Source organism: Sminthopsis crassicaudata, chromosome 2 (genome assembly GCF_048593235.1).
Source record: "Sminthopsis crassicaudata isolate SCR6 chromosome 2, ASM4859323v1, whole genome shotgun sequence".
NCBI classification, from domain to species: Eukaryota; Metazoa; Chordata; class Mammalia; order Dasyuromorphia; family Dasyuridae; genus Sminthopsis; species Sminthopsis crassicaudata.
The window spans coordinates 142,963,185-142,988,495 of NC_133618.1; the positions used below are offsets into that span (position 1 = coordinate 142,963,185).

The following is a 25,311-nucleotide window of genomic DNA, read 5'->3' on the forward strand; positions in this document are numbered from 1 at the left end:
TTCCATTTGTACACCAAGGGAAAGGAGTCGTGGAGACGGTGCTTTCCCTTCTTTCTTGCCAGTCCTATCACTTGCAGTCAGAAAGCTTCCTCCTCCTTGAGGTTGGGTTTGCTTTGGAAGCCCTGGCCAGAGAAGGCTGGAGGGGGAGTTCTGGCTGGCTCCATCCTTTACACTCTGCTTTGTCAACATGCCAGAGTCAGACTGGAAACGGGGAAGCCACCCTTCCCTCCTTCCTCTCTGCTCGGCTCCAGCGCACTCTGCACTTGGGCTCTCTATCAAGGGCCCCAGTGTTTCTAGATGAGTCATGGCTTCTGTACCTTTCCCGCCTCCCGAGGGCAGTGACCGCTCTCTTTTTCCTCTGCAAACCTTCCCCTGTACAGGCAGGCACACAGTGGGCGCCAGTAAATATTGGTTGATGACCCTGAGACAACTGCTAGTTCTAATCTTGTCTCCCTTCAGGGCTGTTTTGTTCATCACTTTCCTCACTCTGCCTCTACTCCCTTTCCTTCCCCAGGAAGGTCCCAAACAGAAGCAGGAGACCCAGGTCTCTAGCTCCCCTCCCTGGCTGCTCTGAGGGGAGGGGGAAGAACAGAATAAAGACCATAGTTCCTGCTGGGCAGGCTTCGGAAATCTCTTTACTTTGGGTGACCCCTTACTCTGCTAAGGGCGCAAAGTCCAGGGAGGGAGAAATGATAGGATCTCTTTTGGTTAATGTGAGCTGATAGGTTAGATAAAATCAGAGTATGTGTTCTGGACTCCTTTGGCAGACGTAGACTATGGACCTCTTCTCAAAATAATGTTTTAAAATGCATAAGATAAAATATAGAGGATTAAAAAGAAAGCCAATTATTATGGGAAAGCATTTTTAAAAGATATATACCCCAGTTTAAAAACTCTGAGACAGAAAAGGAAGGTTGCTGTTGTTTAGTCCTTTTCAAATCATGTCCAGCTCTTCATGACCCCATTTGGAATTTTCTAGCTAGAGGTACTGGAGTGGTTTGCTGTTATTCCTTCTCCAGTTCATTTTATAGATGAGGAAACTGAGGCAAATGGGGTGAAGTGACTTGTCTAGGGTCACACAGTCAGCATCTGAAGCCAAATTTAAACTCAGGTTTTACTAACCCAAGGCTTGCTGTGCCAGTGTGCCATCAATAAAATTCTGAAGGCCACCACTCAGGGTGATCATCCAGGCCAGTGTGCCAGTGTCCTTAAAGAAGGAACAGTCAGAATTAGTCACGAAATTCTCACAGATTATTACCTGAGATTTACTGTTATTGTTATTCCTGTTTCATAGCTGAGGAAACAGGCTAATAAAAATTAATCTATTTACACATTTAGGAAGTATTTGAAATGGGATCTTTCTGACTCCAGATCAATACTGGCCTCATCCCTCAATCCCTCCCTGGCTGGGAAATTCTGGGGGGAACATGCAGGGGAAGACGGGATGGCCTTTTACATTTGCTTCCAGACACAGAGAACTGTTGGAACTGTATTTACAGCTGGTGTGACCAGGAAAAGGAAAGACTGTGAGTGAGTGCATGTATCTGGCTGTGGCTGTGTGTCTGCGTGTTTGCTAAACGTATCAGGATTTATCCGCCCTAGGAATACGGGCTTCCGAAGTAGTCACCTTGGGAGCAGGCAGTCCTGCTGCTTTCAGCTCAAAGTGCATCTGGCAGTAACTCTTCTCTGAGAATCTCTTTCTGTGCCAGTTTATGAGTCACTGGGGGAAAAAGACTCCTCCCCTTTTCTTGGCTTTATAATGACAGCTCTGTTTGGTCCATAGTATTGCCCAGCTTGGTCACTCATTTCCATTATTGGGCTTAATTCTACAAAGTGTAGACAGACACCAACTGACCCAGTGGAAAGTTTGCTGACATTTCCCAACTCTGTGATCTAGTCAGTCATATGGCCTCCTACAGATCTAGTTTTCTCATCTGTAAAATGGGGATATAAATAACACTATTTACGTTACAGGGCTATTGCAGAAAAGTGCTTTATTAGAACTTAAATTGGTTTATAAAGATGAGTTGTAATGAATCACAGTAAACAGGGATCTTTGCATTTGATGGTGCTAATCTCATCCCCTCATTGGATTTGTCCAAGATCACATCAGAAATCCAAGCCATTCTCTAAGAATGTGCATTTCTCAGGACTAAATAAATTTAAAAGGTGTGGATTCTGAAAAGGAATTAAGGGGTTTATTAAAGAAATAAAAAGTTTTTTGTTAGGAATAGTGGTACAATTTCCCCCCTCAATCCCTTAAGAGATGGTGGCATTCCATGATCTTCAACTCTGTAGTATCACTGAGGGAATATTGGAATTTAAACATTAATTTTTTTCCAGGATTTTGTTTTCAGGGAATAGCATGGATCCTTGTAAACTCTGAAAAGTATTCCAAATATAATTTAGTCTACCTTCTTTTTCCCATTTCCTGAGCCTACCTCTCCTTTTGACCATCTGCAGTTTTCTGTACAAGATTTATGTACCAATAGATTAGTTCCATCAGTTTTCTACCCACCCAAATATTAGTCTGGACAATAGTCATTCTTCATCCATTGGGTTTTATGTATATAGATTGTTAGGCCCCAATTTTTTTTTCTTTTTACTTTTTAAAATTAAATTTTAGCTTATTTTCAAATAAAATTTTAAGTGGTTAGGGACCTTCCTTAAGTATGCTGTTTAGTATTGAGGCAATCAGGTGGCACAATGGTTAGAATGATAGGCCTGAAGTCAAGACAACTTGAGTTAAAATCCAACCTCAGACACTTATTAGCTCTGTGACCCTGGGCAAATCACTTAACCCTGTTTGCCTCAATTTTCTCACCTGAGCTGGAGAAGGAAATGGCAAATCACTCCAATATCTTTGCCCCCAAATCCCAAATGGGATCACTGAAAAACAACAACAAACAATAAGGAATGTTTCAGAGTTTGATGCAATCGGGGCAGTGTCATTTTCAAACAGAAGTATCTGGAGGACTTCATTATCTGTAGGGAGCTCTTCTTCCATTTGAACTCTGCACTGGATGCCCTCTATGTGCACAAATGCCTTTTGAAAGTGTGTGCCCTCCATGTTTTAGAACTCATTTCATATTAACAATCAAAGTTATTTCTAATGTTTTTATACAATGGAATCTTTTCTGATTTTAATATGTGTGCAAGAGACATAATTGAAAATAGCTTTTAAGATATATTTTTTATAATATAATATATATGTAGATAATAATCAGCAATCATTAAGTAAAATGGACTTTTAGTCAGTTGTGTGACTGTGAAATTGTAACCTGAAACATTGTTTTGTTTATGAAATTTTACCTGCGTATTCCTTTCATGTATCATCATCTTAGCATTATACATGGCATTGCCTGGTTTCTTCTCTTACTTTTTTGTGCTATAATATCCCAATTTTCTGACAATACTACTGTTTCCTCCATCTTCCTTCCTTCTCAGTTTCCCTCCATTAGCATGCTAAGAATTGTTATGAAGTGACAGAAAATAACAGGTAACGTGGGGCCTATAATAATAGACTTTTAATTTATTTTGGAGGTAGTCAAGGTTGGTGGCTTGCCCAGAGTCACATAACCAGTGAGTGCCTGAGGTCATATTTGAATGTAGGTCCTCCTGACTCCAGAGCTAGTGTTCTATCTATGGCAACCAACACCTGGCTATCCCTCTAAAGCACTATAATAACTAAGTAGAAGAGTTTTGGACTAAAAGAATTGTAATTAAGCATTAAGAAGCTAAAGGGCATTTATAAGGTAAAATTGATGGGACTTGCTGACTATTGATGAGAAAATAGGAAAAGTCAAAGATGATGAATAAAATAGTATTGTACCTTAAGAAATGGTGAAAACAATGGTTTCAGAGATATCTGGGAAATTTTGGACGAACTTATGCAGAGCAAACTGAACAGAACCAAGAAAATAATTTATATAATAGCAACATTGTAAAGACAAGCAATGTTGAAAAATTTAAGAACAATGATCAATAAAATGACACACAATAATCCCATTTGTTAAATATTGTTGTTTTTCCCCCTGGTAATGGGTAAAGTGGGGAGGTAAGAAAATAAATGCTTGATTATTAAAAACAGACTCTTAAAAAACAGTCAGAATTGATATATCCAAATTTTGAACCTGAGGAAGAAGAATGAAGAAATAGAGAGGGAAGCCAGTTTGTTAGGATATGGAAGGCAGAAACTCATTATTATTTCACTCTTCTTTCTTGTAGCTTTGTTTTATCACCATGAAGCTATACCAAGTACCCCAAAGCCTTCTATTGACGCTACTATGCTTCCTGGGTATTGCTTCCAGATCAAGTGCATCATCTCTTGGGCCACCAGCCATCACTGCTGCCTCCTTCCTTCAAGAACTCATGCATCGCTATGGTGAAGCAGACACCCTCACCCTGCAGCAGCTGAAGGCCCTGCTCAACCACCTTGATGTGGGAGTTGGACGGGACAATGTTACCCAGCCAAAGCTGGAACAGAGGAATCTTTCTAGGGTAAATGTGCTTTCTATCTCATCCAGCGCAGGAAGGAGTAACTGGCAAAAAGATTAATTCTTCATCCATTTGGCTGTAACATCGAACTTCTGGGTTTCCAATACTGGCTTAATAGTAATAGTAATTCATTTTCCTCTAATCCTTCAAAATTTGCAAAGGATTCTCCTCAGAACAACTGTGTATAATACAAGGCATTACAAAAGCCTTATTGCAATTTTAGGCTATCATAGCTTAACATTTGAATTTTGTAAATGGGGAAGATTAAAAGAGAATGTTATAGCATCAGAATTACAAGATATCTCAGAGATTATCTAGTTCAGGGATCCCTAATCGTTTTTATGTCATGGATCCCTCTCTCTCAGTCTGGTAAAGCTTTTGGACTTTTCAGAATCATATTTATAAATGTATACAACAAATAATACATTGGATGAAAAGAAAACCAATTATATTGAAATAATTATTAGACTTTAAGGAAAAAAAGCCAAAATAAATTTATTGAGTCCAGGTTAAAAATCTCTGATCCAGTCCACTTTACAGCTGAAGCAGTTAAAGACCTAAGAAACAAAGCAGATTGTTCAAGGACACATAGCTAATCAATGGCAACCCTATACCTCGCACAAAGGATATAAAAAGAGAGATGGAATGTTTGCAATGCATTTACTATGTGCTAGACACTGTTGCTGCATGCTAGGAATTCAGACTCTGGGAAGGAGCATAGTCCCTACCTTAAGAAATGTACATCTTATTGGGGGAAGACAGCATGTAAAGGCAAGCTGAAAAGTAGAGGATGGGGATGTGCCCCTTTTGGGATCTTATTTAATAGTAAGGAGAAAGAAAAAGAGAAGTTTGGAGTTGTTAGCAAAGTGTAGCATGTGAAACTCTCGCCTCCTACCCCTGAAATAGTGACATGGGAAAAAAGGAGGGCCTCATCTGAGAGATCTCCAGGTTGAGAGGGCTGCTTGGAAGCAAGATGGAGGACCAGAAATCCAGAGAAACAAGTTGGGTGAGAAGAGTTATGATATAGCTCTTACCCATAAGAGTAAACCTAGGCAGGCTTGGAAGGCAAGACTAGCCTGTGGAATACCTGAAGAAGAATACAATGTAAGTGCTAAATGAAATAGTTCAGATTATGAGAGATTTGTTATCGTTGTTTGTCCTTTGTTCTTGAAGAGGACTGTGACATTGGGGGGGGGGTGCCATGACATGCAGGTGAGTTAGACTTAAGGGAGGAAGGGACCTCACTTTCTCCTCTGAAGTCCTCTGGATCCCAGCGGCCAGATATAGATCAGGGTGACTGGAAATGGCCCTTCTAAGAGCCGTTTGGAAGAAGTCCCTAGAGTTGAGTCATTGGAAGGAAAGCCATTCTAGGCCAGGAAACAGTAGAAGGCATTGAAGTGATGCTCATGATACCTGGGATTGATATGACACTATGAGGGCTGGGTAAAAAGAAGCTTTGGAGTCTTGGAGCCCTGACTTTAAGTCATATCTTTCAATATAGCCTGGTTTCGTGACCAAGGAAAATCGATTCCCTTCTTGTTGTCTTAGCTAACTAAATTACAGACGTTACTGATCTGTATTCCTGGAGGGAGTCTGTTCTGAGAATCTCTGCATAACACTTCCACTTGTATATCATTGATCCTCAGAGAAAACTCTCCAGATGGGTTTTACAGATACTCATTTTACAGATAAAGAAAACAAAGATCAGAGAGGGTCACTTAGTTAGAAAATCAGTCAGGTAATAATCAAGCTCAGGTCTCTCCTGACTACAATTCTAGTAAGTTTTCCAGTGTGGCATACTGTTGTGCAACATGTGATATGTTCCTGGGGGAAGGGAGGGAGAAGAGTAAAAACACGGCAGTAGTCAAGTCAGCCCTACTGTGCCCACAAAAAGGGATAGGCCGCTCTCTTATGCCTTTTGAAATTCTCCTGCCCTCTCAAGAGCAGAGCGACTATATTTGGGGATGGGGCTTGCAGATGCACTATAGCAAAGGTCAGTTCAGAAGCCAGAGCTCAGGGAAGCACAAGGGGTGCCCCCAGTTTGTGAAGGCTTGGGAGGTGCTGGAGGGTTGGGCTCCTGGGGGCCAAACTGGGTGGCACTGGATGCTGGGCACCTCTTCCACACTGCTTGTTGGGTAAGTCATGGTGGGGATTCCTTTAGGTTTGTCCCTGCTGACTAGCCAGTTCTATGACTTGAGGCTTCTTTCTGGTGCTGCCTTTGCTATGAAGCCTTCCCTGACTTTTTTTTTTCTGACTTTTGAGTTCTAGAACATACTTCATTTCTACTCTCAGCAGTGAAGATCTTCTCCCTTCTCAAGATCCTTCCGGCCTGGTTCTTTCTTTTGCTGCTATCACACCTCACCTTGTTTAATGTGTGTTTATCTCTGTGGATGCTTTCTCTCTCTAGAACCATAGAATGTAAGCTTTAGGAAGCTAAGGAATGTAGTGGATAGTATGGGGCTCTTGACTTTAAATCTTGCTGTGTGATGTAGTATAAATAATAGCTGTGTGATGCAGAGAAAATCACTCAGCTTCTCTCAGTCTGTTTTCCCATCTGTAAATTGGAGATAATAATCACACCTACCATTCAGACTTATGAAAAAATGAGAGAACACATGGAGCAAAACTTAAAGCATTATATAAATGTTTACTATTATTATGAGCAGGGTCTGTGTCGTTTTTCATTTTGTATCCCTAGTGCTTTGTGAATAGTTGGTACCTATGCTTATCGAATTGGATCATAATAGAAGGTTCATATTCCCAAGAAGAAGTGAACACAAAAGCCAGAAACAATGGTAGTAGGTGTTAGAAGGGTGGCAACTTACGAGTTACTGTGAAACATGCTGCAATTTTCCATATTCTCAATTGTTTCTCAAAATTGAGTATAAGCAAACTTGACATTCAAAAAACGCTCAATTGTGTTGGAACAGAGAAGCATTGTAGCCAAAATGGTTGTACATGGGTAGGGCCAGGTCATGGTGAGCCTTGACCCATGCTAGCTGTTTTTTAATGAAAAGGCTGGGGAAAGTAAGAAGAAAGTGGAAAATGGGATAGGGAACCAATTCATAGCTGACATATGATGCAATTGGCTTCTAGAAGGAAAGAGAGTTCTGGGCTTTTAAAGCAATTTTATCACAAAAGAAACTGAAAAAAAAATAAGCTTTTCTAAATATGGGAAACTTCTTATTTTATTGAAAAAAATCTGAGTGAAGTTTCTGTTTAGAGAAAAAGCAAAGCTTTTGGACTCACAGGGGCTTTTATTTTTTCTTTCCTCCCAACTCCACTTTTCTCCCCAGTGTTTTAGCTCTTCAGATCTCTTTGCTGCCCATAATTTCAGTGAGCAGTCGAGGATTGGCAGGTCTGAGTTTCAGGAATTCTGTCCCACAATCCTGCAGCAACTAGACTCTCGAGCCTGCACCTTGGAGAACCAAGAGAATGAGGAGGATGAGCAGACAGAGGAAGGGAAACCAAGTGCAGTAGAAGGTAAGCAATTGGTGAGAGGCAGCATGCCTGAGGCAGCCTCAGGCTTCCTTAGCATTCCAGTTGTGCCACCAGAGGTGGTCTGAGGGTACAACCCTAGCGAGTCTCCTGATGGTGCTGGCCTTTCCCCTTCCTAGTGCCTGCCTAGCCCAAAGTAAGATAATGGGGAGAGCAACAACTATTCCACCAGTCATCCTCTCTCTTCCTGATTTCAGCCTAACAGGTTGTTGAAGTCACATGATAAACCTGGTTTGAGGCCTTTAATTTCTTGAGAGCTGAATATTCCTATTTGGCTGGACTTTACAAATGAACCACAAAGTAAAGCAACCTAAGCTCTCCTTCAATGCCTTCCACAGTCTGGCCCCATTCTACCTTTCCAGGCTCAACTCTAGTGACTCTCCCAGACAAATACTCTCCACCAAACTACATGTTGTGCCCTGGTAACACACTGGACTTCTGTGGCCTCCCCTTTCCCTTGATGTCTTCTTGGAAATTCCTTTCTGTTTCCCTAAATCCTGCCCAGTTTAAGTCCTCTTCCGACTCCAGCCAATCTTGTCCTTCATTGACCACTCTAGCTCACACACATCAGCCTTTCCCTCTTCTAAAATCAGTCACCATCAGGCCTACTCAACAATCATATACTGCCTTGTGATATCTTTCATATGGTCTATTGTCATCTTTTAACTCACTATTAAGGTTCAAATTGTAAGGGTTTATCTCCCAAGTCATGGACTGGTTGTGGTCTGTTTTGTTGGAGACTCCTCATACTAAGAGCTCCTCCACAATGGCAATTCTCATTAATTTGTATTTATATTGATTTTTTCATGTGTTTATGTCTTTAATCCCCAAGTAGATTGTAAACTCCTTGAAAGTAGAGACACTGTGTCTTTGATTTCTTTGCCTCTCCCACAGGTCTAAACTCAGAGCAGGTCTTACTCAAGGGTTGGTCAGTTGGCTCCATGAACATGTGGGTGTTGGACAGGGCCCTCCTCCCCAGGAGAAGTCCTGAGAGTCCTCTGCCACCTATTGCCCCTGTACTTGGTAACCAGGGCTGCTCTCTGTTCTTCTTCCTCCACAGTATGGGGCTTTGGTTTCCTCAGTGTGTCCCTGATTAACCTGGCTTCTCTCCTGGGAGTGTTCATCCTGCCCTGCACCAAGAAGACCTTTTTCAGCCGGGTCCTCACTTATTTCATCGCCTTGTCCATTGGAACGCTGCTCTCTAATTCGCTCTTCCAGCTGATCCCAGAGGTGTAGTAGACCAGAAAATAAACAAACAAACCAAAATACAGTTTTCTCTTTGCGTCGGCAGCTGGGATTTCCATCAGCTGGCTTTTTTCCTCTTCATTTCATCTCATTCACTCACCCAATCGCCATTCAGAAAATAAAAATCTCTTTTATGCTGAGCCTCGACATTAAAAATGCTTCTTCCTGTTGGATCTCTAGGACCTTCTCTTATCTTTCCACAATTCCAAGAAGCTCCCAGGTTTGCCTCTGGTCTCTCCAGGCATTGTCGGATGCAAGGTTTTTCCATATTCTTTCTCTCCCCTTCCTCTATTTGGAATTCCCATGTACCTTGGCTTATCATTTTTTTTTTGTCTAGTCCAGTGATTTCATCAGCATAGAAAACTCCAACTGTGGAAATTCCTTCCTCTAATAACAACTCCTCTGCAAATTATAGCCAACAGGTTGCCTTTGAGGTACTTGATATAAATATATCAAGAGGCAGGATATATACTGAGATCTTTCTGACTTTGAGGCTGGCCCATTATGCTATACCTGGGAGATACTATTCCTCAAAGTCTCTTATTATGGGAACTAAAAGTACAGCTGGTACTTCTGGAAACTTCCTGTCTCAGGTAAATGTAACCCATTAAGGTCATATATTCCTTGGTTCTTTAGTACAGCCCTTAATTCATGATCTTGGTAAGATTAAGGGTGACAAGGAAGACTCCTAAAAAAAATGAAATGTGGATCTGGGAAGGAAGAAAGACCATTCACAATATAATGGACAAAAGGTATTTTCTAGTTATGGTCTTCAGTTGAAGCATTCAGAGAGTTACAGGGAATACAAAAAAGATAATACAGGGAAGGTTCAAAGTTATGTTGCCAGTACCTGACTGACCATCTAGACCTTGCATCTTGACACTTTTTCCTAATATAGCTGGCTTCCTGGTGGCTTGTTGGGGCTTTTGTGAATTATGAATCATTCATTCATTTTTTTAAAATTATGTGATTTAAGAGCTGCAAAAACAACACCCAATTTGATGATCTTTCTAATGGAAGGAAAGTCTGCTTTCCTGCCTGTGTCAAGCACAATGCCTGCAAAAGGAGTAAGTTCTTAATAAATGCTTGCTTACTGTTAATTGGCTGGTCTGGCCCCTACTTGCTCTTTGTAACAGAGCTTCATGCCCTGGCCAAACAGAATTTGGAAATCTCTGAAGTCTGCATTATTACTTTTAGGAATGAGATCTGTGATAAGATGAATTTTTCCTTGGGTTAATCCCTATGCAGTAATTCCAGGAAACTCAGTTAGTTTTGAGTCAGGGGAAGGTGAACTTGTGTCCCGTTTCTCAGGGGAAAATTAAAAGCTGCTTGGCCTATAAAGTCTCTTTCATCTCTTTAGGCCTTTTGTACATTAACTACTCTTCCAACCTCCCATGTAAAGTCCCTATAATATAATCGAACCCCTAGATTATAAAACTATAAGGTTTTCCATTCTTATAATAGAGAGAAGACAAAAAGACATAGGGTAGCATCTCTCATATGCCCACCCAAGACACAAAGACTAATGAAGCTTTTCTGTTTAACCTAAAGTTTGGCAGTTTTGCCAATGTCAGTTGAAAAGACTTCATCAAATGTTTCCATTATTTCCCTTTCCACCCCCACTCTCATCCTGGGCAATTCTCATCTCCTTGGGTGATTGTTTTTACAGTCCTAAAAGTTTGATTTTATTTTTTTATTGGATATGAAATGCCTTTTTTTTTTTGCCTAATTAAGTGGAAATGAAAGGATTGTGCACATGCTCCACTCCTGTCATGGTTCACAGATACCATTTTCTGGAATCCTGATAACAACCAGTTTTTGACACAACCTAATTTAAGGTGGTGGCTGTACCTCAGAGTCTATGAAGGAACTGGGACGTGTGACACTGGGAAATGTTGAAAGAGAAATTGTACAATGATCTGGGTGGTCCTAGAGCTCTGTCTTCTAAGTTTAGGTCTTCCAAAAAAGAAAACTAGGCAAGTCTAGAATATAGGACTGACTAATGTGGGAAGATTCCTTGTCTACTCTTCTTCTTATTCCTGCATCTTACTATGCTTACAAATTTTGTTTGTATTTACTTTCCATTACTGGTTCAGATAATAATATGTTTGAATATATACTAGAGATTGAATTTACCAAGCAAAAGTACCAGATGGAGTTCTGCCTGCTTCTGTCTGCCCTTGCTTTTGCAGAAGCAAAGAGATTTTAAGTCCAAAAACTTACTTGGTCATAAAGAGGACTCATGATAACATATAACCACACTATTCATCCTTCAGAAATTGCCAGATGTGATTGTAAGAGCTTTTGGGAGAATCACATGGAATGAAACAGGAACCTAAGCTACAGAGCTCAAAGGCCGCCTTAAAATTCCTCATTGCAATCTGAATCAATTTATTAAATTTTTTTCTAACTCAAATCACTAACAAACGTTCTGTTTTCTCTCTCCCTCCCTATTTCCTCCCCATCTTTGATTCTCCCCCCCCCCCCGTGAAACTCCTCTGTCTTTCTCCATACATCAAACAAACCCTTTCTCCTTTATTTCCCATTTCCAATCTTCTGAAACTATGGGTTTATCTTCTTTGGGGGCCTTCTCCCTTTACCTTTAACCCTTGGGTGGGGTTGGCCACCCGACTGCAGTGTGGGGATACGGTCTGCTCTGCGTGACCGTCATTTCCCTCTGCTCCCTCGTCGGGGCCAGTGTGGTGCCCTTCATGAAGAAGACTTTTTACAAGAGGCTGCTGCTCTACTTCATAGCTCTGGCGATTGGAACCCTCTACTCCAATGCCCTCTTCCAGCTCATCCCTGAGGTATGCCAAGGACCTTCCTACATGGGAGGAGGTCTGGTCTCGGGTGGATGGGTGGGTGGAATCTAGTGGGGAACCTTCACTTTCATGGAAGGTGTGGAGAGAACTCTTGAGTCCTGCTTTTAGCCTGAATTAGGACTCAAATCAGATCTCTTGGTGCTCTCCCGTCATCCCCTACTTGAGCTCTTGGCTCTCTTTCAACCACAAGTAATCAGTTCCTAACAGTGTAAACTCAACTTAGAGGTCTCTTTGCTTTCTGTTCTGTTTGGTTTCTGTAGTAAAGAAGTAAGAGAAATCATCAGAATTTGGGTCTTTCTTACTTAGTAGCTTCATTCTCCTGTTTAGAAGGGTGGATATAGAACAAAGGTGATCCAGATGAGGTCATTCATTGTTAGGATTTACATGTATTGGTGGCACCTTTGCCCCCTTGCACAGCTGGCATGCTCTCCATAGTGGGGAATTGCAAATATTTATAAAGTTTGGATATCAGCTTCTGAGATTTGATTGTGGTATAATCAGATCTTAGCCTGCCTCTCCAGCTCATGAGATTTTTTTCAAATCAGTTGTCTCTGCAGATCTGGGCCTAGCTGTAACCGAGGCAGACACAGAATAATACAACTTAATATTTGTATTTGTTCAGCAAAGTATTTTCATGCCTATTTTCTCCACATGATGTTTATAACAACCTTGTGAGAGATAAGGCAAGTAATCTCCTTTTAGAATTAGATATCTAGACTCCTTCCTGGTGCAATGACTGCAGACCATAGCTTATTGATGTTGAAAAAGAGATTAGTCACTTATAACTTACTCAGAATGTTTTTGAGTTAATTTGGCTCTCTATGATGACATGACTTTTCATTCTGTCCACAACCATTCTGTACATCCAGGTCACTTAATGACTGTTCAGGCTTATTGGCATGTAATGATGTTATTAGAAAAAGACTGGGAATTGCTCCTGCCTTTTATGGAAACTCAGATACAGGGTGGGTCTCCTGAGAACATTCAGTAAAAGTCAACAAGATATGTTGAACCGGTTTACATCTCCTGACTTCTAGTCTTGTCTTCTTTCCATCAAATTCTGCTTGCTTCCTTAGTATAAATGGGAAAATGTAGGAAGAACTTAAAACAAATATTGAAATGTGCTAGAGTTGGTAGTCTGGTTTTTCATTTGTCTGCCATGTGCATTTGTGCCCGGGGAAGGGGCTATAAGTTTTCTGGAATAATGAGGAAATTGATTTCCTCTTATAGGTAGTCTGATTTTTATTATTTCCTTTTGTATTCCCAGATAGTTGAATAGGGACACTCTCTAAGTAAGAAGAAAAGACAGCATGTTGACATTCCAGTCAAATGGAGTTGATTGCTTAATTGGAGGAGCTTAATGATGACAGATGTACTTTGAAGGGAAAAAATAGTGAGAGATTTTTAAAAAGCATTTTTTGCCAAACGAGGTGTCCATGGTGGTATTATGCCCAAGGTTACATCTCTGCAGTTTCCCTGTTTTCTTATATAGAAGTAAGCTATGTCTTTAAGAGAACTTTTCTCATAAAGCATCTCTGAACAGACCTAACAGTCTTGTGTCAATGAAACTCCTCTGTGTGTAGTTTGGTAGTTTTACATTACTGTAAGCTCACTCTTTTGTTATGGGTCTACAGGCTTTTGGATTCAACCCTCTAGAAGATTATTATGTCTCAAAATCAGCAGTGGTATTTGGAGGCTTTTACCTCTTCTTCTTCACAGAGAAGATTTTGAAAATGCTTCTCAAACAGAAAGACGAGGTGAGGCTGAAGGGGCTGGCAAAGGAATCTCTCTTAAGGTTCTTCTCTCAAATAATTTTTACATATTTTATATTATTATAAGTCCACCACTTTGAACTTTCACATTCCTCTCATGATGTTTTGAAATATGTCTGCACCTCACCACCACCAGCAGCGGGAGGGAGTTTGAAGGAGATCTAAATTAAATAGCGATTGGCCCAAGCTGACAGCTCTAGTCCAATAACATAAGTATATTAACATTTTTTTAGTATTATTCTAGTTCCAAATGGCAGTTCTATACTCAGGGTTTTACCTACATGGGTTGAGATATAGAATAATAATGATGTTTGAAATATGATGATAAAATGATGAAACTTATTTTCTGGCATGGCTTGTTATTTTACTGTAATTAATTAAATTATATATAATTGGTTTAAAGACTTCTAGAAGAAGAGTTCTAAGAATGTTTTGAGGAATATCAGTCTTGTTAAAATTAGGTATACATAAATATAGCTTCCTCAAATGATTATCTTGAATGGGAGGAGAGATGATGACATTTAAGGCTTTTGGGGATGTTATAAATTTGGATATATATTTTTAAATGCAAATTCATCTTATAGTCATATTTCATACTGCCTCATGATCTCTTTTATTATCTTGTACAATGTCTTCCCCAAATAGAGTTTAAGTACTTAAGTATGAGCTCCATGTCCCATGGTACCAAGAAAAAAACATCTTATACATAGTTGATGCTTAATAGATACATCTTTACTTTATGGATAATAAGGAGTAATTCCTCATTTTAATGACTCTCATGTGTTCTTTATTTTTCTGTTCCTCTAGCATCACCATGGACATAGTCATTATGTTCCTGAGACTCTTCCTTCTAAAAAGGACCAGGAAGAGGGAGTGACTGAGAAGTTGCAGAATGGAGACCTGGATCATATGATCCCACAGCACCTGAATAGGGATCTGGAAGACAAGGCCCCAGGAATAGATGAGAAGGTCATTGTAGGCTCTTTGTCTGTCCAGGTAATGTGGGTCTTCATCTAATGAACTTCAGGAAACTATACAATTAGTAATAGAGCTTTGGGTGTGTGGTTTTCCAACCTTTTGTAGGAAAAGCTCTCTTCTCTAATATTCTTATTGGTTGGGGTGGGGGGGAAATTGGTTCTCTTATAGGATCTACAGGCATCCCAGAGTGCATGTTATTGGATAAAAGGTGTCCACTACTCTGACATTGGCACATTGGCCTGGATGATCACCCTGAGTGATGGCCTCCACAACTTTATTGATGGCTTGGCCATTGGCGCCTCATTTACTGTGTCTGTTTTCCAAGGCATCAGCACCTCAGTGGCAATTCTCTGTGAGGAGTTTCCACATGAATTGGGTATGTAGGAGCCTTATGATTATGTTGTTTATACATGTACCCTTTATGAGAACTATACATCCCTACTTACAATTCCACAAAAACACTTTTTATAATCATTTGTAGAATGTAAGTTCCTTAAGGACAGGGATTGTTTTAGTTTTATCTTTGTATTCCCACCAGCTACCATAGTACTTTATATACAGTAGGTGCTAAATAATTTTATTGAATTGAATTAAAAAACTAATTTGGTTTGAAATTTAGCACTGCCTCTTGCAAGAGAGATTTTCCAACTTTGAATAGAGGCCATATAAGATTTTCTTTCTTTCCTTATTCTCCTGTTTAACATGATTATGAAGGAGAAGCCTCCATTCTACTACTCTACGTTTGGCGTAGAGATGACCCCCATTCTTGAAGACTCTGCCCATGGAGAGGAAGCTTTGATAGGTCTTACCAAGCCAGAACACACCCAGCCATGGGCTGCCTGTCAGTTGCTATAGGCCCAGTCTCATTAAATGTAAAGAGGGTCATCACTCATGACCAGTTGATTGAATTATTTTTCATCCTCAATAGTTCATGAAAACCAACTACCAAGGCAAGAAGGAATTGGTAGCTTTATAAGTGCACTCACTGCCCACACTGATGAAATTATGTACTTTCTAATATTAATATGCCATTTAAAAGAGGTTAACATATGCTATGCTTATCATATCTATGACTGAGCACAATAAAAAGCTGTCAAGTCTAAGTTTGAGCTTCTGTGAAGCCAGCTAGCTGCTAAAATGTGAGCCAGAAAAAAAGGAAATGAGAACTGTGATGGATTTTGCTTGTCTCCAAGACAAAAATTAAAGCCAATTATAGTTTTTATGTCTTTATTATTCATCGGAATTAGTTTCTGATATCAAGCTTTGGACATTTGGCCAATTTTCCAATTGTAGGTAGCTCTAAAGCTTTTATAACTTTATTTTATAACTTTTGGGTAACCTTTGATTATACATTAACTTTGCCTTTGAAAGTTTATCCCTCCAAACTTTTTACATTTTCCATAACTTTGTGTCATCTTTCAAATCTTAATCTTAATTTTTTTTTCTACTTCCTTTGTTTACTTTTTTAGGAGATTTTGTCATTCTTCTAAATGCTGGAATGAGTATCCAACAGGCTCTCTTTTTCAACTTCCTTTCTGCCTGCTGCTGCTACCTGGGTCTGGCCTTTGGAATTTTGGCTGGCAGTCACTTTTCTGCCAATTGGATCTTTGCTCTCGCTGGGGGAATGTTCCTCTATATTGCCCTGGCTGATATGGTGAGTCTTCAATATTGGCCCTTGCACTGTTTGCATGAGAAGGCCTACCATGAACATACTGTGTTGTGAGCAACTCATCAAATGAAATAACGTATAAACAGTACCGTGCAAATCTTAAAGTGCTCTATAAATGCTCTCTAAATATTTACTGTGATCACATTTCATCAAGGCCCTGATTTAATGATTATTACAGATTATAAGTCAGTTTTCACAAGAGATCATGAATAGTGGACCATCATGGTCCACAGTCACGTTAACAGAGTGCCCCAGGCTCTCCTGGATCTGCAGAGGTACACTGGTGTCTCTAAATCTGCTGACAGGTTGGACCGTGTGGCTTGATTTCCATCATTCCTGAAGACTGCAAATGGCCCCAAATGGCTCATTCCCCACCAATAGTGTGAGGCTTAGGAGAAGAGCCTAGTGGAAATCTGGCTTCCTTTCTCCAAGCCACAAATGGCCACAGTCACAAATATATTCTTGTCACATATAAGTAAGCTTAAATTGCTTAAGTTATAGCCTATACCACTGCTGACTGCATTCTAGAGATAGACCAAGACATGGCTATACTGTGTACACAATAGAAAAAAAAAGTGTTGTTTTGGTTTGTGAAAGGCTGATTTTCAGCCAGAGTTCAAAAGCTAATAGGAATGGGACTTTATTTCCTGTCACTCCAAAGATGTAATTGCCATGGAGAAAAGCTGGCTGTGTATGACTATTAAATGCTTTTTTTGGGGGGGGGCACCTAAGTGGTACAAAGAATAGGGCATCAGCCATGGAGTCAGGGGGATTTTGGATATTTGACACTTAATATCTTTGTGACCCTGGATAAGTCACTTAACCACAATTGCCTCATTTAAAAAGAAAAAGAAAAAAACAAAACACCACCACCAAAAACAAAAAACAAAAAAACACTCTACCTGCTGCTGCTGCTGCTGCTGCTATTGCTTTCTTATCTTTTACATGGGAATTGTAGCAGCCTTCAAAATTTGCTGGGACCTGGGCTGGGCTAACAGGAAGGTATGGAATGCCAGAACTTTAACTCTCTCATTCTTTTTTTTTTTATTCAGTTCCCAGAGATGAATGAAGTTTGTCGAGAAGATGAAAGGAGTGGCAGCATCCTCATTCCCTTTATCATCCAGAATCTGGGTCTGCTCACAGGCTTCACCATCATGCTAGTTCTTACCATGTACTCAGGGCAAATTCAAATAGGGTAGTGTTATGCTATAAATAGTGGGTCTGGCAGTGGAACTCCCTGGGCTACCCTGTCAACAGATAGCACTGGTCTGAGGACAATTTCAACAAAGCACGACAGAAGAAGCATTTCTGCTAAAGGCTATTCCATCATCTAAATGTCATATCTCTTAAAAACACTATCCTAGAATAAACTTCCCTAGTAACTGGTTGCTAGGTAGCCTCCCACCCCTCTGCCCGCTCTCTTCTCAAAAACTGGACACTGAAAACAACATGGAAGACAGACCCAGCTTTTCTCTTGGCTATTTTCTGCTGTTTTTCCAGGAACAAGCACTGCTGGCAGTGGTACCAACAAACTCCAGAACCCATTTCCTCTCTGATCCAGCACATGTCCTCGATTCTTTTAACACAAACTATAACTGGTTGTTATTACATGCTATTAGGAGATGCATCTGGACCTCACCACGTCCCCTTTTGAGAAAAGTTCACCTTTCATATAGAGAAAAGATCCATCTCATCCCTTCAGAGTTTCTTTGGCTGCCTCATGCTTTTCAAAGGAAAATGGGGCAAAGGATGTTTAAAAAGAAGGCTCTATCGAGTGGGGAGAATGAAGGCAAAAATGAGAAAAAAGACAAAGCCACATTTCTTTTGCAGTGATGATGGCCTCCTCTTTCCTACTGAGGGACTATTGTTGGTTGAGCTTCTACAGGCATCCCCAGCATGTTGTGACTTTTCCTTTTTCAAACTAGTTAAACAACAGACATAACTATTACTGTTTCAGCTTCTTCTTTCCTCCAGAAAATGGAGATAAGGTATTCCTGTAGCTTCCAAGAGGTTCTTGCCTCTTTAGAAACATCTCTCTGAAGTAGCTGAAGTAACAAGCTGCTATGTTAGAGAGGAGACCATATACATCTTCTCCCCAAGTCAAGACCTCTACCATAGAGGCAAGTCAAAGCGGGACAGATGGGAGAAGAGTGGGGCTGGCCAAGATTCAGAATGTACTAAGAGGAAAATAGTACTGTGACTGGATATGGAAAACCCTGAGGTCAGAAGACTTTGGTTTAAGCAGCTTAGAGGACTTAAAGATAGTACTGTGAATTAGTTTATAATAGCACTCCCTGTTGTAATGCTTTCCAAGAAAAACAAAAGGGAGACAGTAGTGTGATTGGTCCTTGATAATACCAACTTTCTAAAGAAGATGGATGTATCTGATGAAACTAAAGCCCAGCCCTAGGGAATGTGATGGTATGGTCAGAACTTTGGCTTCAAGGGATAGCTGTTCCCCAAGTTCACTAAGTGAATTGATTTATTATTATCATATTGATAATGTCTAATTCTTTAGCCACTTGGGCAGTAGAGATCCCTGGAAGCCGTTTAGGCAGTGCCTCACTGTTACAACCCAGGGGCTGTCTTGGCTAATACTCATTTATTTAATTGGGAAGGTTGGTAGTTCATTGCTAGCATCTATGAGGTTTTCTTTTCTTCTCAAGTCTGCAAATGAGCATAGGGTTGATCTGTAAGAAAAGGTACTGCAACACCCTCCATCATTTATTAGTTAAAAACAGCATCTTTTTTTCTTTTTCTTTTTGATCCCTTAGAGAACTTTCCTTATGTCATTTTCATATAGGAAAAAAAGTGAGGAAAATGCTGACGATTCATTCATTGATAAAAGTTTTCCTCTTTGTTTTGCCAGTTACCTTAGGTAGGCTGAGGTTGGGCTAGATAAAGAGAAATTTTGGCATTAAGGACTGTGGGATATGCAACTTTCATCAGAATTAAGGCCCATTTGTACCAAAGAGCTGTTTCCTTGGACTTTGGAACATATATATATATTTTTTTAAGCCAATTCTTTTGTTTCCTTTACCCCCAGGAGCTGGAGAAATCAAATCTACTATAGATCATTCTCCTATACAGGAGAACTAGCAAACCTTTATTTTTCTTAATTCACATTTATATTAAAGTATGTGGAGTCTCTTCCAAAACAGTACTAAATTCTTGGCTTTAGAAGAGAATATCAGCATGGGGTGAATGACTTCCTGATTTAGGAGAATTGTTCAGTGGTAGAAAAATTATTTTAAATCACTTAAAAATGAAACATTTCAAGATATGGCATTTTTTCTGCCTTGCATACATCTTAATTTAAGTACTTTCTTTGCCTTTTCCTATAGCTGCCTCAAGGAAGTTCACATTACAATGTAAAATGGAGACGAGGTCAGTTATAGCAAAGGAGAAGAGACTATTATCGCAACTGATTAAAAGCTGCCATTAGTAACAGACCTGCCTCATATGCTGAAAATATGGCTGCTAATGGAGGGAAACTCAGTGACATTTTAATATGCATTCTCCCCACCATAGTATTATTAACTGTTGAATTGTACTTTTAGAGCAATTTGATATATAGGTGCCTGGGATTATATTCTATCTCTACCATCTGCACCCCCACTTTACTGCTTCTATAGGCTAGCTCTATTTTGCTATTTAAAATAGAGGAAGGTTGAGACGGGGGAAGAGGAAAGTGCTGAGTTTAGTGCTTCTCTGCCAGGGCAGGAGTTAGGCTACATAAAGAATTCCCTCCCACTTTGAGGGGAGGCAACTTTCCCTTGGTTAATAGGATTATTCTCAGCTTTTTCAGAGTTAGGAGCTTGGTTAGGTTAGAGTGTCTAGAGAAGTTACCATTCGAATGCTTAAGATATTGGCACATTATTCAACCTTTCTTTATTTGCTCTTCATCCTGAGCCCATAAGAAGCCCTTTCAGTCTACTTTTTCTATGGTCTATTTTTAAATGCACCATCTATTAACACAGTGGTCTCAAGATGGCAATTTGAAGAGGCATTCTATTATTTTACTTAGCAGTACACATTGCATTGATGGTATGCAAAAGGGGAAATCAATTAAATTGAGTTTTTGTTCATTTCTTTTTAAAGTTCTACAATTCCATCACAGTGTTCTTTTTAAAATCTCAGGTGTTATGAGAAAAAAAACTAAAAATATATTGTCATGTGGACTGTAACCATTTTATTTGTAAAATTCTATAAATAAATTTATATTCTGTAATGACTGAGAATCCTAAATGTGGTCTGTTGCCGAATTGTACAGGATTAAGCCAACCTATGGAGTAATGGAAATTTTTAAACACAAGGTGGCACAAGTGTACACAGTTTTTTTTTTTCCCCCCCAAGAAGTGGAGTAGAGTTGGTTCAAACTGGGTCCTGTTTCTTACCCGTTCTGAAAATGGGCAGCATAATCATTTTAAAAGAGTAGCTAATTATTCAGTAACTCATAGTGTCATTGAAGTTGGCAATAGAGTTTAATAAGATTTCCTAAAGAAACTATCACTATTTTCCCTCTTCAAAGCAAAAAGTTGTTGAGTTAGCTTAGTTCATTAAAGTAACATTTTGAAGGACAGAAGGAGTAAGGAGTAGAAATCCCTCCTTTTCCCCAGAGAGTCATCCTTTATAACAAAGAATTTTTTAAAATAAAAATCAGCAAAACCAGTCAACACATCTGATGCTATTAAATGCAATGTTCCACACCTAGACTTCCCTTCTAAAGGGGGTAGAGGGGACACTTGCCTATCTCTTTTTTGAGTCCAAGTTCCAAAAGACTTAAAATCAGAACTGGAATCTATCCCTATATTGATTTGTCATCATCATACACTGATGATGAATGCAAGGTTCTAAAAGAGAAAAAGGACAAATCTGTATAAAAATATCTATCACAACTCTCTCCAGAATGTCAATGAATTAGAAACAGGGTATCCATCAATTGGAGAATGGCTGAATAAATCATGGCAGTAATACATGATTATAATGGAATATTATTTTTACAAAAGGAACAGAGAAATCTGAGAAGATGCAAAGTAAACTGATAGAGTAAACTGAGCAGAATCAGATGTACCATTTGTACAATATCATAAAGAAAAATAACTTTGAAAACTTATAGAACTGATCAAAACAATGACCAACCAAGATTCCAAAGGACAGATGATAAAGTTGTGATAAAAATGTAATGGATTCAAAATTTAGAATGAGACATACATTTTCTTGAACATGGCTAGTGAGGGAATTTCTTTAACTGCATATTTAAGGATTTTAAGTTTTGTTTTTTTCTTGATAATGGAAAGAAAATATTTTTAGTTTTAAAAATTACTTTTATAAAAGAATTTTGGGACACAGAAGTAAACCAATAAATAAACCTAGTTACGAGACTTTTCTCTAATCTTTGCTTCTCCCTCAACACACACAAAAATTAAAATAAATTGAAGTGACTCCACATATATATGCCATACCAGGTATAAGTTTTTCCAAATGGCAAAATTTTTGGTGTTTCCAAAACCAGATACCTGCTTATAATGTGCTATATTTTGCTATAAAAATACTGGCTGTTCCATCATCAGGATTCTGAGTTATATCCCTATAAGTGAAAGATTTACTCATAAATTACACTCCCACCAGCCATTCACAAGTATTTATTAAGTTTAACTACTTGGGAGGTTTTATGCTAAGCAGTAGGGATACAAAGAAAGGCAAAAACAAGGATCTTACAATCTGACTGAGAGACAACTTTCAAATAATTATTTACCTACAAAATATGTCCAAAGTGAATTGAGATAATTTCTATGGGAGGTGGGGAAGGAAGGAATGGATTTGGGAAGGCCTGTTCTAGAAGATGTGATGCAAGTGGAGTCTTAGAAATTTAGAAGACAGAAACAAAAACAGTATTCCAATTGTGGTGGCCATTGAGGGAAAAGGCAAAAAACAAATGGGAAAGGAATGTCACATTCAAAAAACTGCAAGAAGGCTTTGGATTATCCCTTCTGACTGGAGTTCTGACTATCTCAGACTTTACAATGCTCCAGAAATTTCTTCACCCTAGAAGCTAACTTCACACAATGAAAATATCCTCTACCTCTGACTGGTTTTTCTATAATTTCCATTTTAAGGAACAAGCCCAGGCCAGTCATATTTTCATTCTTTTCTAAGTTACATTCTTAATCTTAAAATGTATTGTCTTCCGCATTAGAATGTGATTTTAGGGGGCAGCTAGGTGGCACAGTAGATAGAGCACCAGCCCTGAATTCAGGAGGACCCGAGTTCAAATCTGGTCTCAGACACTTAACACTTCCTAGCTGTGTGACCCTGGGCAAGTCACTTAACCCCAGCCTCAGAAGAAAAAAAAATGTGATTTTAGTGTAGAGCCTATTTTTACTTTTCTTTGAATCTTCAATGCTTAGCAAAGTGCCTGGCACATAATCAGCATTTAAATGCTTGATGAACTAAATTAACTTGGAGTGTAGATTATATAGAAAAGGAATGAAGTGTAAGAATAGAAAGGTAGAGAAAGGCCAGGTAGTGAAGATCTTTAAGTGTTCTGAAAACTAAGTTCACTTTGTGATCATGATCAAATCTGACTATTTAAGATGAAATACTAATAGCATGATTCAAATTGTAAATCAGGAGGAACTGATTCACCCAGATTGCCCCCCTACACACAAAAAAAAACCACATTCTTACATTAAGTAAAATGCCAATTGTCAGAAGTCATTGATACTGTTGTATATGCTGCAAAGATGTGATGGTCAAGAGGTGGAAATCAAAATTCTCTCATTTTATATCCCTGTTCCTCTTTTTCTGAGTATATATTCCTTTTCTCTACAGAGAAATATGTCTAAAGCCTACTATATGCCAGACACTGTGCTAATCACTAGAAATACAAAGGAATGTAAAATACAGTCCCTTATTTCTAGGAATCCCCAATTGGACCTGAGGTAGCAGCTACCTACACATAATAAATTAGGGATAATCAGCCCAAGGAAGCCACACATGTTAAGATGGAAATGAAGAAAGGCTTGGAGAAGGTAGACTTTTAGCTGAGACTTGAGGTCTGGGAAGTCAGGAAGCTAAATATTTCAGGCATCAAAGAAAGCCAGTGAGAACAGATGAGAGTTTTTCTTCTGTCAATTACATCAATAAAGTCAGTGTCACTGAATGAATGAGTAATTGAAGGCAGGAAAGAGTAAGGTGTAAAAAAACTGAAAAAGTATGAAAGACCCACGTTGTGGAGGACTTTAAAAAAGACAGATTTTATATTTGATTTTGGAAGTTACAGGTAACCACTGGAGCTGACTGAATAGGGAAGGGAGAGGAATAAGTATCTACCATATGTAGCATTGTGCTACAAGTTATCTCATTGTGCTCTACATATCTTTCATTTGATCTTTACAACAATCTTATGAGGTCAGTGCTATGATGTCCATTTTACAGGTGAGGAAACTAAGGCAGAAATTAAGAGGTTGTAGTCACATAGCTAGTGTCTGAGGTCAGATTTGAACTCATGTATTCATTCCTTTCTCTAAGGCCTGCACGCTATCCACAAAGTCATCTATCAAGGGGTCGCAGAGTAGTGGTGGGAATGATGGCTCTGGAGGCACCAAGTGTCACAGTGATGACTTATACTTTATAAAAATCAGTTTGGCAGATGAGAGAAAGATAGGCTGGAGTAAGGCAAGACTATTGTAACCAATAAGCTATTGTAACAAGTTAATAGTTGTTTCATACAGAAGCCATTTTAGAAACAAGGGTGATGCACTAATGTCTTAGTCAAGGGAAAAGTATGCTCATGCTATTTTCTGGAAGCTACTCTCTGCTCTTAATTCATATGAAAGACTTAAATTTCTTGTAGTCGTGGTAGTATTGAATAATATTTTTCTTAACATAATTTTATGTAAGTATAGTTATTACATTTGCAACTTCAAAATATTTTCAAATTATGCATAAAATTCCAAATCACCTAGAATTTAAGGTTAATTTATACATTTAATGTCTTTTAACAAAATAATGTTTGATTTACTTGTGTCCCCTTCCAATCTCTTTGGTGAATTTTCTTAGATTTTGTTGTTTTTATTTATAGTGTGTATTATTCTAATCTGCTTTATGTTGTATTGCTTTGTCTTTCCCTATTTATATTCATGTTTGTTGCTTTTTAATTAAGCTTTTATTTCAATAAGCAAAAATCCATCTTTTCTCCCTCCCACCAATCACTCCAATCAAGAAAGAAAAACAAAACTCCTAAATTTTCCCACTAGCCACATATATTTCAAAAAATGTCTCAGTATGCACTTTGAGTCTTTTACCTTTCAATTAGGTGCTAGATAGTATGTATTTCATCACAAATATTCCAGAATCATGACTAGTTATTAAATTCATTAGAATTCCTAAATCTTTCAAAGTTGTTTGTCTTTATAATATTGCTGTAATTGTATAAATTATTCTCCTGGTTCTGTTCTTCATTCTGCAACAGTTCATAGATGTCTTCCTAGATTTCTGTGAAACGATCCCTTTACAAAACAGTAATACTCCCTATGACATATACTTTAACTTTTTTGGTCTTTTCCCAATTTGTGTGTGTGCACTCTCTTGGTTTCCAATTCTTTACCACTGCCTCCCAAAAAAATCCAAAACAAAACTACAAATATTTTATACATCTTTTGCATTTATTTAGTTTAGGCCTAATCTCCTCTTCAACCTAATTTCCCATTCCTTCTTTTCCTCATTCTCTCCTGTTTCCCTGTTGAATGAAATGTATTTCTCTGTGTGTGTGTGCATAGGTATGTATTATTATTCTTTCCTCTGACCAGTTGAGATTAAGGTTCAA

At 38.9% G+C, this 25,311-nt stretch overlaps 1 protein-coding gene across 2 annotated transcripts in view; it reads left to right on the top strand.

Moving 5' to 3' along the window:
* The window catches only part of SLC39A14 (solute carrier family 39 member 14), a 54,037-nt gene extending 33,324 nt beyond the window's left edge, over positions 1-20,713 (top strand). Inside the window, exons 2-9 of one of the 2 annotated variants that reach the window (XM_074287503.1) lie at positions 4,228-4,500; positions 7,794-7,980; positions 9,056-9,225; positions 13,697-13,819; positions 14,642-14,830; positions 14,981-15,188; positions 16,282-16,466; positions 17,534-20,713. In XM_074287503.1, coding sequence (XP_074143604.1) covers positions 4,243-4,500; positions 7,794-7,980; positions 9,056-9,225; positions 13,697-13,819; positions 14,642-14,830; positions 14,981-15,188; positions 16,282-16,466; positions 17,534-17,680 — 1,467 coding nt within the window. In that variant the 5' untranslated portion in view covers positions 4,228-4,242 and the 3' untranslated portion in view covers positions 17,681-20,713. Of the gene's footprint in view, positions 1-4,227; positions 4,501-7,793; positions 7,981-9,055; positions 9,226-11,877; positions 12,048-13,696; positions 13,820-14,641; positions 14,831-14,980; positions 15,189-16,281; positions 16,467-17,533 lie in introns of both variants that reach the window. The other variant, XM_074287504.1, reaches the window with a different exon arrangement.
* Positions 20,714-25,311: the final 4,598 nt, after the last annotated feature.